The sequence below is a fragment of the Colletotrichum destructivum genome, chromosome 8, assembly GCF_034447905.1.
Source record: "Colletotrichum destructivum chromosome 8, complete sequence".
NCBI classification, from domain to species: domain Eukaryota; kingdom Fungi; phylum Ascomycota; class Sordariomycetes; order Glomerellales; family Glomerellaceae; genus Colletotrichum; species Colletotrichum destructivum.
Window position 1 is genome coordinate 4,054,236 of NC_085903.1, and position 13,996 is coordinate 4,068,231.

Genomic DNA, 13,996 nt, shown 5'->3' on the forward strand with positions numbered 1-13,996 from the left:
ATTGCATTAAACGTTAATTGAAAATGTTCGAGTACTTCTGTTTAGCTGTATAATAAAACTAACATTAAGTAATTATGTTTAGTTAGGAACAGCCTCAAGTCAAGCAAACAAGGGGCTGGAGTTGCGTTGATTGTACACTGCGCTGATATTCTTCACTAAGTGAACTTCTTTACACCTAAATGTTGCAGTCAACACGATATTTGCCGTCCATCTCCAGACTACAGGAGTTTGCTTGGACGGGAGATGCTCTTGTTTGAATGCAGGGCCGTGCTCTTAGATCCAGGGCGGGCGGTGTTAGCGGCAAAGTTGGTAATAAGGAAGTTCTCGTCCAGCACTGCCTTTACCATGGAGATGGCAGTCGGGTGCGAGATGAGCTCTCGCAAGATCTGGTCTCTGGTTAAGCTCCATAAAATAGAAGACGCGCACATTGCTAGGGTTGGGGTCTAGAATGGATAGGTATGTGTCCTTGCTACGTGCCCCAGCTGCTGCCTTAACCTTCTAGAGCTGGTCAAGAGCGGCGGCGGCAACTTCTGTTGTAAGTACTGAGGGTACACGGGCCCATCCGTGCTCTCTGAGATGACTTTTGGATTTTTCAAGGTCGAAAGCTATAGTCGATGAGCGACAATATCAGATGTAAGTGTGCAGCATTTGAGGCTTGAACGATACTTACACACCAGAACGCAATCATTGCCTCATTTAGATGACAGTGCACGCACGCTAATCACAGACATATCCTCTTCTGAATAAACCGACTGCGTTGAAAGGAACACCTTTAATATTTTGACCAGATGCAAGCCGCCTAAGCCACTATCAATCAATTCTACTGCTTCTCAATATCAGATGCATATGCATGCCAGCAGCCCTGCCTAAGATGCTACATTCCTTAAATGTCAGATTAGAGGTACCAAGTGTGTACTGCGATATATTTTGTTCAACAATTTCTAGTAATAGATAAGAGGTATAGAGTAGTAAGACCTTTAAGAACCTAGGCTAGTCTGTAGTACTACATCTAGATATCAATCTACTTGTACTCCTAACCCTACTATCTCAAAGAACAGTAAATTGAGCCGCAACTTTCAACTCATCCCCAGTAAGTGGAAACGCACAGAGCTCAAGATTATCTGTACCTTTAATCCCAGGGACTTCAATGGTCCAGTCTGAGATCGTCTGCGCAGACTTATAGTATGCCCCATTGACTTTCACATACATCCACTTAACTTGTTTATAAAGCCCAGTCACAGCGTTAAATGCCCACTCGTGAAATCTAACAGTCCTCCCAGTCCCTGCTGGCTGTAGGGTAAATTTACTGCAGCATTTCTCTCCTATTTCTCTTCCACCAACTACCCATACCTTCAGGGAGGGATTTTGGACGCATGATGTTGTTGGCCTCATGGCGGTACCAAATCGAGTTCTCCGAACGCCATTTTGACGACAGACGTAATTTTTGTCGCAACCGATTTGTGAACGCATAGTGGGCAAGAACATCGCCCATGGCGGATCATAAGGACGACAGGTAATTACTCGAATGTTACCTTGGCAAGTCGAACCGTAGGAATTGTATCTGACTGTTTCTCGGTTTTGCGGCGGGTGGAGATGATCGTGTTCATGGCATTTAACGTCTTCGTCATTCTCATTAAATACCTGTCGTTGTAAGATGGTCGAGGAGGAGGAGCTGTTTGCTTGTAAAAGTGTTCCATTATATGACATGACTTTAATTAACTCCTTGAATAACTCTTCGTCTGAAAAAGAGTAGGTAGGACTGGAGGGTCATCAATAGTGTTGAATAGCGTATCTTCTGCAGCTAAAGCCGAGTTCAACAGAGGAGTAGACTCTACAGATCTGAACACACAGATGGCTACAAAAATGAAGAGTGGAGTCATGATTTAGAAGTGATAAAATGTTTTAAGGAAAAAACTGGTCAAGGTTGGTTTGAAGGGACATTGTAGGCGATAGCTGCCATATATAGTTAATTGGGAAATCTTACCTGCGTGTATGTCTACGTAATAGAACTACCTAACACTACGTCCTAGGTTGCATTTTACCCCTTCCTAGCTTAAATTCTAATTCTTATCCTCTAAGGTGCTGCAAAAGTCACTTTTTACTAAGGTCGGCAGAGAACTTATTCAATTCCATTGCCTAAAAGTTTCTAGAAACGTTTGCCCAATTACATAGTTACATGTCAGTGTTTTTAGAGCAGTGTAAACCTTCTTATCTTAAGCCTTGACAAAAAAAGAGCTAGTAAGGATTCCTTCAGCAATCATGCCACCAGCAGGCAAGGAATAACACAGAAAGCTTGACAGTACCTACTAAGCTATACTTAGTTTAGTTCCAGTACGAAGATTTCTGCTTTCAATCCAATCAAAAAAGGGCTTCATGCCGTGTACTTGTTGTTTTTCCATGCAGTTAGGTAGAAGGCTACACTACGCGTGCATTACAACCCTGTCAATAAGGATGCAAACTCTAAGCTTTAGGTAGAACTTTCTTTTATACTTTCATTCAGTTTTTCCTCTTTAAATCAATTGGCCGCGTAATCATCAACGTTTGACAACGTTTGATTGTGCTTGCAATTGGACGGATGTCTAATCAGGGGGACAAGACAACCTCATTTTCCGGTTTGCAGCTCCAAGTTGCAAAGTTCAGACGCAAAACTTAGAGGCCCTAGTCCCTCTGCCGGTTTCCGATTTCCAAACTGTCTCCGCCTAGGGCTATTCTGCCTTATTCAAAGAATTAATTGCCAAGTACTGCTTCTCAGTTCTCTGTAGCCGCAAACTTTATACATCCACAACATTCCAAACTTCCACTCCACATCATTGACACACTTCCTCATTGCGCACCACTGCATGTGATCCCGAGAACCCTGAACATGACCAGCCCCTGTGTCTTAGAGGTCTTTCCTTATAAACTCTGCACTTGGCCACTACGGGGCCAAATTCCGGTTTCAGCAAATGTAAAGTTTCTAGATACATCTGCAGTTGCATTACCAGTAGCCTCTAGCAACTAGGATCATTCATCATTCAAACTCTATCCTGCTAGTTTAGCAACCCCCTGCCCTTAGCCCTTCTACTGCAGTTGCGAACGTTTGTAGACGCATGGAGCCGCGTGTCCTGCCGTAAATCCTGGTGTTGGTTTCTAGATGCATCTGCCGTTGCGTTGCCGACAGCCTCTACCAGATAGAGCTATCCATCCTCAAACTCTATCCTGGTAGGTTTGTTCCCCCATCGCCTCGGCCCTTCTACTGCAGTTGCAAACGTTCGTGGGCGCATGAAGCCGCGTCTCCTGCCCTTGGGACTGCCGTCAATCCTGTTGTTAGTTTCTGGGTCAAGAGTATCGTGAGGGGACTGGAAAGGTCATGCAGGATGTGTCTGAGATCGGCACTGTGCAAGAGACGGAGACTTGTTGGGCCTTCCGTTGCCAGCCTCCCCAATGCTATTTGAGGGCATTTTTACGGTAATTTCCAATTCATACAGCGTCGCCTTATCACGCGGTCTGTTGGGAAGAATACTCTAGGATGTAGGGCACACTGCATACCTATAAGTAGCTTACAGGCCTTTCTTCATCCACCAGCTGCTTGCGTACTGATTAGCAAACACTAACTTTTCAAGTAGCAACCGCTTGGAACAAAATACAGCACATTCTCAACAATGATCAGAGTCTCCTGCGTTGTCGTGCCCCTGGCAGTCTGTATGCTAGCATGCGCTCGCGTACTTGTTCCGCCTGGCTTCCTCCAGGACGTCAATCGGTTCGTTAGCACACTTTGCGTACATGGACACTATCCACGTACCTGTACAGGGCCAGTTTGAGCTAATCACAAACAGCCTTTCGAACTCCCTTTCGGGAGATGGTGTCCAAAGTGACGACTCGAATTGGTCTCAAGTAACCCCTCCCAATCCTGACATTTCGATGAGAGCCGGAGGCCTGGAACCACCCATCGCTGCTGATATGTTATCGGCGAGGGGTTGGGATTCTCCAGACTTTCAGCAATTGGCGCAGTCTACTACAGAGTCAAACGAGCAACAGAGTGAAAAGGAGATAAAGAAGAAGGAGGAGGAGAAAAAGAAAAAGAAGAAGGAGGAGGAGAAAAAGAAGAAGAAGAAGAAGAAGAAGAAGAAGAAGGTGAACAAGGGGGGTGTTGGCGGTAGTGGCGCCTGTGGGGGTAGCGGCGTAGGTAATAATTGTACTGATAATAGTGTTGGTGGAGATGGTGTTGGTGGCGGTGTTGGTGGTGGTGTTGGTGGTGGTGGTGTTGGCGGTGGTGGTGTTGGCGGTGTTGGTGGTGGTGTTGGTGGTGTTGGTGGTGGTGTTGGGGGTGGTGTTGGTGGTGGTGGTGTTGGCGGTGGTGGTGTTGGCGGTGGTGGTAGTGTTGGCGGTGGTGTTGGTGGTGGTGGCGGCGATGTTAGTGGTGGTGGTGGTGTTGGTGGTGGAACCGGAGGTGTTACTGGGGATGCCGGCGGCGGTCCCGGCAGCACTTCCTGCGGTGTGGTCGGCGCCAGGGTCGGCAGGGCATAAGCAGCATGCTGTATTAGGAAAGATAACAGGCCTCGAAACGTGTTCTGCTGCTCAGCTATAAGAGTCACAGTGTATAGTTTGGTCCGAGCTGTGTGGATCGTCAGAGGAGTACAGAAATAGAAGTTACATAGTAGCTGTGCGAGTAATATCCTTGCGGCTCTCTGCAAAACGCACCACACACGACAGATATGTGAGGTTTACTGTCACAGGGAAACCCTCGTGTATCAGAGCTTTCCGGATCAGTTCCTTTACGTGCCATTTCACGTGGTCAGACGTATATAACTAGACTACATTTTATTCTCTCTACATTATATGGAACAAGCACCTTTCTCCCATCTTCTCCTATGCCTTACTGTGTGCTCTAACTCGTGACATTTACTCTGCCTACTCTACTCCCTATCCAGCTGTTAAGCAAGGAAACTGACATTAATTACAGCCAACCAAACAGATACAGAAAGACAGTTATCTACATGGCCAAGTTGCTACTATAGTAAAGTCACCTACGAAGTCAATTGTAGAAAGGGACGGTTGCGGAGCTGCTGCAGCAGTCAACTGCCTCGCATAGCGTAGGAAATACGCTTTAAGAGCATACAAGATAGAGGCTAGATAGCACAGATAAGATCTAACCATACAAAAGAGTATGAAAGCTACCAAACACGAAAAAAGCTGTTCCTTTTGCTTAAGTTTTGTTTGCTATTCAGGAGGCGTTACAGGCCGACGTTCTAGTTATCATTCCATATGCGTCTTTTTTAGCAAGACAAACTACAGCTCCAGTTCTTCTCCTTTGCTCCCTCTCAGGACTCAACCAACTGCCGCAAACTCATGCTAACACTAGGGTCCTGCCAACCTGCTCGTTAGTTCTTCCACCCTTTCACGTCGACTACTCAGACACCGCACTCCAGCATGGCAGACTTTTATAGCTACACCTACTACCATTCACTAAGGACTTCGTCTTCCAAGCTGGTGTGCCCTGCCTCCAAGAAGCTACGAACTGGAGCAACCGCTACACCGGTGTGTAAGGTCCAAGTAAACAGCACCGCCACTATAATGTACAACCAAGACTAGGTACGGCCAGACTCTGTACACTAGGTTCCCTTTATGCAGCGTTCAGGCGATATTTTCGCCAGAAGCTGTGCATACGGACACGCTGACCTATGGTGAACTCTCTGTAACAAGAACTGTCAAGAGAGCGTGTTTCATTAGCCGCCGTCCAAGGGCCAATACTTGTAAGCATTTACTTACTCAGTCGAATAATCCATGTAGTTGTGTATTGGGTCAAGGCCGGGTTTGTGCGGGCAGGAGTCACGGGATGGGGGGCAGCCCTGCGTAGGGCTGCCCTGGGCTGGCGTATCCGAGATAAGATCCCCTTCGCCATCGCAACCGCCTCGGAACGTGTGGTAAAGCCCGAGCCAGTGGCCTGTCTCATGCGTGAGGGTTTTCCCTAGGTTAACGTTCCGACCCTTCCCGCCTGGGATCGTTGACGAGGCCACAGTACAGCCATCCAGTGTGAAGGTATTTGAGCCTACAGACGCCCCTTGCGGGAACGTGCACTTGCCTAAAATGCCTGACGAGCGACCTAGAAAATAGACGTTGAGGCTGGCGTACCCCCCTTGGCGGAGGGCGCGTTTCATACGTAGCTCGTCGCCGCCGCCAGCCCAGCCGGCGTTCACAGTGCGTGTCACGCCCTGTAGCCTGAACGAAATATCGTGAGGTCTGAAGTTTGCGTTAAGAACGGCCATCTGGCGGTGGAGCCCTACATCCTTATTAGGTTGTAAATCGTCGGGTTACCCAAGTACCGGAGATTGGCGCTGACGTACATCTATATACCCACCGGCAGCTGAGCGGCTCGAGGCTAGAACATGGAGATATGTGTCTACTACGATACTAGCTCTTGAGCGTATGACTAGGGTGCCGTTGACGATCTCATCCCTCCACAGGCCGTGTGCGATTTTGATATGATCGTGCGATGGGTTCGGCGTTCCGCAACTAAAATCACCATGAGCCACGGCAGTTTGGGCGGCGAAGCCCTGCAAAGCGGCCGTCAGTTCACGGAGGAGTCGCATCGTGTCACTGCATGCGTGTTTGAAGTCAACCAAAAGATCTCCCTTGGTATCCCTAAGTAACGCAGTAGGGGCATGCGAGGTAAAAGACACAGCCTTCCTTACCTCTGATTGCGCGTAAGTCAGGCAGCTGGCTCTGCACATAGGCGTCCTGGCTCAACAGTAAGTTCCAAATCCAGTACAACCCGAGATGGAGAAGAGCGTGCTCTCTACACGCGGCGAGGTTCTTTAAGCACGCAAAGAGTACTATGACCGGGAGTGTATGAGGAATCAAGGGCTACTTTGCAGAAGTATGTAAGAGGCCTAAACTTCTAAAACAACTTTATGTTCTCTGCTTACACTACACGTGGGTGGCTAGCCTCCGCCCCAACAGATTCTGTAGTCCCTCCAGTTTGGGAACGTTAGAAACGGTGAACAGCAGGCTCTGGTTGACTTTGATCTGCTACTCGCGGAAGAACTCTGACCTGGAGCTACTGATCTTCTTCAGTGCAAGGGGCTGCAACAAGAAACCACTGATTGAGGAATATTATTTAATAATATGCAATAGGCCCCTTGATGAATGTAGTGCGCAGGCCTCGTCATCTGGGCTGTCACCTAGTTTGACTTCTAGTTGACACATAAACGTTAAATCATGGGGTGAGTTGCACCTCCCTGCGCTGTCCCTGTGAAAGTAACTGCTGGTTAAGTTTGTAAAAAAAAAAGGGAAATATTCGCCGATGACTTACCTGTTAGTTGGGGCCTATTGAGGTCAAGCGTCCCTGTGAAAGTTCTTCTTCCGAAGATATCGATGCGAAACTTAAAGCTCACTGCCAGGTATCTTCTGTCCACTCCCACACTTACCCTCCATCAAGTTTAGGTTCAGAAAATGTTTGGAGTGCTTCTAGCAGCTTGCTAAGCCTGTTAGTACATTTCTTCTTGCAAACTATATTGTAATTCTATAAGTCGTAAGGACATATGCAGGGTTAGATGCAGTAGGAAGCTTTTACTTAACCCTTACAACCTTGTACAGTTTGCATGGCATGCTAAGTGCAATCTGCCCTCATTCCAGCTGCTGTACCTCATTTTGATACAGTACAGACGGTACCTACCTCCTTATGTCGGCAGGCTGGTAAGTGGATTATGTGTTGAGGTAGACGTTCTTGCGTCGCTTTTCGGGAACTTGTTAGTCTACATAGATATAAAGCCTACTGGGACAGGTAAAGAAACAGTGAATTTTATTACGGTATGTCTGGTTGCTAGCCCTAAAAACATGGATGCTAAGCTGACAATAGGGACATATATAACCTAGACGTAGACCTAAACTTCCCCTAAGTAGTTTTTAGAGCTTGAAACGTTGGCAGTTTTTGCGTCTAATTACTGCCAGAAAGTAGAGATGGATGAATATACGTGTCAGGCCATCTCTAGCTAATTAACACCAGTCTTATGTCTACTATAGACTGCTATTGGTTAATAAATTACTCTTATCTGACTACCCCGTCGTAAGGTCTGGTGTAAGCTGCTATTTTTCTTCGATCTGTTTATAATCTAGTAAAAACACTGGTGAGCACTCGGTTCTATTGCATGTAGGTCTGCTTGCCACTCCCTTGGAGTTGTCAACGTGAACAGAGCTTCTTATGGGGCTGGAGAAAGACTGCTGTAGTATCATCCGAACCTTTGTCTCTGTCCTAGTGTGATAGGCGACAATAAATCCCCAGCCTATTATGCCTCTACAGTATCAAATCCGTCCTCAACTTTGGTGTAGTAGGCTACAAGGGCATATTGCCGACTTTGGCTGTGCCGAGAGGTTAACGGTGTTTTAGGCTGTTTAGGCTACGACACGCTCAGTGGCGAATGAAATATGTAATTGATTCAAAGAGCTATCTAACGTTTTTACTCGACTTTATTTACAAGCAACATATAGTAAGACAACGATCAATTAATGACTTAAGCCTTTGGCATGAGCCTGAGCAACTTGTTTCCAATATCGAGCTGCGCTCTTCTCCCTAATGCTTCTACCGTACTTTGTCACCACGAATATGCTCGCATTCCACACGAAGCCAATTGCTGCAACAATGATGTAGGTGTCTCTGTAACCCATTTGATTCAACCAGGGGGTTATGCCGTAGTTGATTGCAAAAGACATTGTGTTGCGGATGATGACGCAAGTGGTGATCATGTCACCGCTCAGCTGGGGGTACGAGGCAATGGCGTAGCCGAGGGAGCCTGATACGGCGAGTGCATTGTTGATGGCAAGGGTGAATTGGGAGATTACGAGACCCATCCAGTGAATATGGTACGTCACGCCGAGCCCGTAGAGAAGCATGCTGAACGGAACCAGGAACATGGACGCGGAGAAGAGCCACAAAGAGTGCTCAGACTCTGATATGCCGCCGTTGCGGCGGGCGAGTTTGATGGTGAGGAGTCGACCAACTTTGCCACAGTAGTAGCCCCTGCGGGACAAGAAGGAATATTATCAGTCAGTCGTTCGTTTCTCTCAAGTTGAGGAACCAGGGTATCTTACCCGACCATAGTGCCAAGCAGACCACCTGCGTATGCGGCAGCTACACCGGCTGTCGAGAAGCCGTACATTGTGGTGTAGACTGTACCAGCAGTAGCGTTTTGCACACCAGACCAGACCAAGTTGTTCGCACCGTACATCAAACTAGATTGCTGTCAGTCTTGGTGGACATATGGTTACATGCGGTTTCGATGTTAATCTCACTCACCCTGCGTACACAACCGAAGGGTATGTGAATCCCCGGAGACCGCCAAGCGCAATGTCCAACATGCGATTGGGCCTAGACTTATCCTTGATACCAAGCTTTTGAACGTATGTCTTGCGGGGGAAAAAGACCTGCCCGGTCTCGCTATCGACTGCCTTATCATCATTTGCGGAGTTGCTGTCGCCGGCTTTATCGGACATCTTCTCGTCCGCATCATCGCCGCCCTGCTGATGATCAGTAGCCCCGTTGTCGGACATCAATGCCGTGTTGTCTCCCACCGGCCTTGCAGGTCTGTCGTAATTGGTCTCCTCCATGAAAAGGAAGCAATAGACAAATGCAATACCGTTGAAGATGGCGCACCACCACTGGAATGTTTTGAGATGCGTCAGTAATAATATCTCTAGGCAGGAATATGCTCCTGCGGAGATCCTCACCAGAGTCCACTCCCAGCCCATGCCAACGTTGATGAAACCTGACAGCATTGGAGCAAGCTTGCCTGTCATGGATAGACCCCATCCGTAGAGCGCAAGGTACTTTGGGCGCTGGTGCGCGAACCACTGTTTGCTAATTGTCAGATGGCTTTTTGATTGAAAGCTCAACACATTGAATACGTACAATATCGGTGATCGATATCTCGCATAGCGACTCAACCGGCGCTCCGAAAAGCCCAAGCAGGATTCGATTGGCCAGGTACGTGTGCTTTTTCGTGCACATCGGAGCAGTGGCAAGAATAGCCTGTGGAAATGAACATAAGTCAGATTAATCCATCTTTCATGTAGTGCCGTTGTTGATTATAAACATACGATATTGGCGAGGAGAGACGCAAGGTATGCCGGCCGTTTGCCATATTGCAGCGCGCACGGTTGCCAGATCAAGCAACCCCAGCCATAGAACAAAAACTGTGAGAAAAGGTTTAGCCAGTTAGGTACGGGTACACGCCTTTGAAATTTAGCAAGAGAGTGTTCTTACCATGATACCTGTCCCGTTGTTTATATCCGACAAGGACAAGCCAGTTGCTGTTCTGATAGGCGTCACGACAGAGTAGACCGCGCTACTCGGAATCGCGATCATGATGGTGTAGACAAGAACACACGATGTCGCCAACCATTTTCGCTTCTTCGTCCAGTTGAGCGGATCCTCTGGGTCGTCTGATGCGCGAGGAATGAGGACAATGTCAGCTTCATCGGACCCGGAGGCGTGTTTGCCGACGATAGAGCCGTCTTGGTCGATGAGCTTGGTGGTGCCGGGTGGGAGGCCATCTCCGCCCGCTGGGGCGACGGTTGTGGGGGCCAACATGTGGTTGGTATCGACCTCAAGTGCTTGGTATCTGGTGTGCTTGATGTTTGACGATACCTTCGGAATCCAGAGTGGTGTGTTAGACGGAGCTTTGCTTCAAAGGTCTCGGAAGAAAAAGCCACAAGAGAGAGCTTTGTGAGAACGCGCGATATCGACTACTTATCGCAGTAGAATGAGTTGATCTCGAAGCCCAATTCAGTCTCTGCTAAAGTGCAAAATGAGCCATTGGAAAGGAACACCGGCGATATCTCGGTGTGAGGAAGACTGCTACCGCCCCCTCAAGAAACCATCGTGCGGGGTACTATGATAAGACATGAAGGTCTGAGATCTTGAACATCGTCCTGATGCGGTGCATACGACATATCTTTTGGGTCTAGCTGTTCTTTCGATGCACCTCGATAACAAGTCCGGGTTCTTGAATGGGTAAGAGCAAAAGCCTCTCCCCATAGACCCGGATCCAGATAGCAAAACATTAGCCTTGGTATGGTGCCGGCCTTAAGATACCGATATGCGCTTACATCCTCTCTCGTCTCTGGGTCGTCGATTGCCCGCATTCAGCGGGTCCTTGAAGGCAGGGGTGCCAAATATTGCATCAGCTTGTCGTCTTTCCGACCCGCACCGGGACTGATTTGGCAGTTGACAGCGAGATAGGAAGGGAAGTGCCAAATCTATCGTTATCTAAAGATAGTTGCACAGATAGGAAACTGCAATCAGTTGTCGTAGCAGCCAACAAAAGTCCTATGAGCCTCAGGGGCCCGGTGAAGAAGATTGCTAACTTCTCTGCCTGTGTGTCGGATCATTGATAGACCCTCTGACTTGAAGTAAATCGCCTGTTTACACAGCAGAAATTCATCAACATCTTGAAAAGCTCCTAAATCGCCTTGAAATGGCAAACACCATAATTCCTCCGAGTTGGAAAGAGCTCGCACAAGTCTGTGTAGACATCCAGCAAAAGTCAATACCAAAAGCCTTTTTGCTTCCCGACGACCAGCTTCCCTCAAAAGACCGCCGGAACGTTCAAAATGTGCCATATGAAGCGGGGATTTTGTCAGTTGAAGAACTGGACATGACAGAGCAAGACGCTTCAAGCTTGCGACGGAAGTATCAGACAGGGGAATGGTCTGTGAAACAGGTTATCACGGCCTTTCTGAAGAGAACAACAATCATACATCAGTTGGTAAATTGAGATATCCCAATCAAGTATCGTTCCGACCTGGTTCATGGCTAATATCTAACGGTGCACTCAAGACTAATTTTGCCACGGAGATACTTGCCGAGGAGGCTCTGAAAACGGCCGAAGAGCTCGATGCATATTATCAAAAGACAGGCCAGCTGCGCGGCCAGCTCCATGGTATCCCGGTTTCTGTCAAGGTAGATTTGGCCTATCACGCGCTAAAGATTCATCAAGGCTGACTGGATATTCTCAGGAACACATTGGGATGGGTGGCCATATTACCCACGCCGGCTTTGTATCCAAGATCACAAACGTCCCACTTGAAGATGCACTTTCCATCCAAATCTTGAAAAAGGCTGGAGCCGTAATCCATGTTCGCACCAATCAGCCCCAGAGTCTAATGGTACTTTTCTTCCCTCTTAAACAATATGCACGAGAACTTGGACTAAACAAATGCAACTAAACAGCACTTGGATTGCAATAATAATATCACGGGTATGACACTGAACCCGCACAACCTGTTGTGTTCTCCCGGAGGCTCTTCCGGCGGCGAGGGCGTATCTGTTGGCGCCAGATGCTCCGTTGTTGGCGTCGGTACCGATATTGGCGGCAGCATTCGTGTTCCGGCAGCATTCAATGGATGTTACGGCCTTCGGCCTACTGCCCTTCGGGTTCCCAATCTCGGGAACTTTGGCATTACTTCTGGACAGGAAAGTATTCGCGGTGTGGTTGGCCCATTGGGTCAAAGCGTCGACGACTTGGAACTGTTCATGAGTACAATGCTTGAAACGGAGCCCTGGGACATTGAGACCATGTTGGTGCCAGTGCCATGGAGGTCTGTCAGTATCAAGAAGGACATCACCATTGGAGTCATGCTTGACGATGGGCACGTTTAACATCTCTCCCGTATCCTATATGCGACTACTAGTGCTGACAAAACCAGGGTCGTCAAACCACACCCACCGGTCCTTCGAGCCCTTCGCGCAGCCATGGGCAAGTTGAAAGAAGCGGGAATCAACGTCGTGGACTGGAAGGCTCACGACCATGCACGTGGTTGGGATATAGTGGTAGGTTGATGATATCCTGCAGACTTATATGCATAAACGGGGCAATGCGACGAAGTCCGACATGACTGACAAAACTCTAGTCAGCTTTGTATTTCCCTCAAGGGCCGAAGCCATACCTGAATACATTCGCAGAGAGCGGAGAACCGACGCTTGCTCTCACCCAACACGCTTTCAACTTCTCCAAGGCGGAACCGCTCTCGGTAGCGGAGAACTGGGACTTGAACTATAAAAGAGAGGCATACAGACGAGAGTATCACGCCTTGATGAAGCACCTTGGTGTTGACTTTATTCTCTGTCCGGCTTATGTCGGGGCCGGGGTGTTGCAAGGTGGCGCAGAGTACTGGAACTACACTGCAATCTGGAATGTGCTTGATCAGCCTGCGGCCATTCTGCCCAGCGGACTCAGGGTTGATAAGTCAATGGATAGGCTTGAGGAGGGATATAAGCCCCGGAATCCAGACGACGAGAAGGAATGGAGAGCTTGTAAGTCAGCTTGTGCGACGCACTTTCCACGTCAAATCTCCTATGATGTCTTTGAAGTTTACTAATGATCTATTGTAACAGTTGATTCGGAGCTACTTGACGGCATGCCTATTTGCTTGCAGCTTGTTGGTAAACACTTCCAGGATGAGGAACTTCTTCAGGCAGCGAAGCTTGTTGATCAGGTTTTGAAGAAGTAACTTTGTAAATTGAGCTGGTAAATAAAGATTCCTCCTCTAGACAATGACCTCGAAGGGATTAGCCTTAGGGAATGAGAGTGTATGACAGGGGGCATTTTCTGCAAATTTGAGCTAGAGACTAAAACATTACTAACTTGTATAATAGCTCGGCGAGACTTGGCATGACTGATTATGTGCGCTGAGATTCGAAGAATGTGACCCGCACACCCTTGTGGACTACGATAATGCTTTGTGCAACCAGCATGCGACGAGAAATTAGTTTTAGGCCTATCATCAACATCCCAATATATGTTCTGGCTGTGACCATGTTGTAGGTGTTGCCGTTGACGAGTCGTCTAGACGATCATTCTCAGATAAATATGGAGCATATTGCCCCTGGCTGTCGAAAGCTATGTTCAGCAATGTGAGGGTGCTGTCGCAGCAATGACGAGTGGAACTGGGACTCTGGAGTGCCGCGGCTTATCGTCTCACCTTTCACCGAAACTCTCTCTCTTGGCAACTGATAAGATGA

At 48.0% G+C, this 13,996-nt stretch overlaps 5 protein-coding genes across 5 annotated transcripts; 2 read left to right on the top strand and 3 right to left on the bottom strand.

Moving 5' to 3' along the window:
* Positions 1 to 964: 964 nt before the first annotated feature.
* On the bottom strand, positions 965 to 1,915 carry CDEST_13075 (uncharacterized protein). Its single transcript, XM_062929231.1, has one exon. The coding sequence runs from the start codon at positions 1,705 to 1,707 to the stop codon at positions 1,048 to 1,050; it is 660 nt and encodes a 219-aa protein (XP_062785282.1). The 5' UTR covers positions 1,708 to 1,915; the 3' UTR covers positions 965 to 1,047.
* A 1,682-nt stretch (positions 1,916 to 3,597) lies between these two features.
* CDEST_13076 (uncharacterized protein) lies at positions 3,598 to 4,690 on the top strand. Its single transcript, XM_062929232.1, has 2 exons — positions 3,598 to 3,739; positions 3,816 to 4,690. Exons 1-2 carry the CDS (start codon positions 3,642 to 3,644, stop codon positions 4,504 to 4,506), a joined length of 789 nt encoding a protein of 262 aa, XP_062785283.1. The 5' UTR covers positions 3,598 to 3,641; the 3' UTR covers positions 4,507 to 4,690.
* A 912-nt stretch (positions 4,691 to 5,602) lies between these two features.
* Positions 5,603 to 6,710, bottom strand: CDEST_13077 (Putative peptidase M43, pregnancy-associated plasma-A; the record flags this gene model as incomplete). The annotated part of the gene is made up of 3 exons (XM_062929233.1): positions 5,603 to 5,672; positions 5,749 to 6,266; positions 6,324 to 6,710. The coding sequence occupies 3 exons, from the start codon at positions 6,708 to 6,710 to the stop codon at positions 5,603 to 5,605; spliced, it is 975 nt and encodes a 324-aa protein (XP_062785284.1).
* Positions 6,711 to 8,481: 1,771 nt separating this feature from the next.
* Positions 8,482 to 10,564, bottom strand: CDEST_13078 (Putative major facilitator superfamily, MFS transporter superfamily; the record flags this gene model as incomplete). Its single annotated transcript, XM_062929234.1, has 6 exons — positions 8,482 to 8,995; positions 9,067 to 9,207; positions 9,272 to 9,825; positions 9,884 to 10,003; positions 10,072 to 10,167; positions 10,238 to 10,564. The coding sequence occupies 6 exons, from the start codon at positions 10,562 to 10,564 to the stop codon at positions 8,482 to 8,484; spliced, it is 1,752 nt and encodes a 583-aa protein (XP_062785285.1).
* An 886-nt stretch (positions 10,565 to 11,450) lies between these two features.
* Positions 11,451 to 13,485, top strand: CDEST_13079 (Putative amidase; the record flags this gene model as incomplete). The annotated part of the gene is made up of 7 exons (XM_062929235.1): positions 11,451 to 11,741; positions 11,813 to 11,935; positions 11,992 to 12,141; positions 12,206 to 12,573; positions 12,682 to 12,805; positions 12,886 to 13,288; positions 13,370 to 13,485. The coding sequence occupies 7 exons, from the start codon at positions 11,451 to 11,453 to the stop codon at positions 13,483 to 13,485; spliced, it is 1,575 nt and encodes a 524-aa protein (XP_062785286.1).
* Between the last annotated feature and the right edge of the window lie 511 nt (positions 13,486 to 13,996).

Bases quoted from the DNA above. Each gene is read 5' to 3' on its own strand.
- CDEST_13075 (XM_062929231.1), bottom strand. From the start codon at position 1,707: ATGTCATATAATGGAACACTTTTACAAGCAAACAGCTCCTCCTCCTCG.
- CDEST_13076 (XM_062929232.1), top strand. From the start codon at position 3,642: ATGATCAGAGTCTCCTGCGTTGTCGTGCCCCTGGCAGTCTGTATGCTA. The intron at 3,740-3,815 runs GTTCGTTAGCAC...AATCACAAACAG, and splicing joins TTCCTCCAGGACGTCAATCG to CCTTTCGAACTCCCTTTCGG.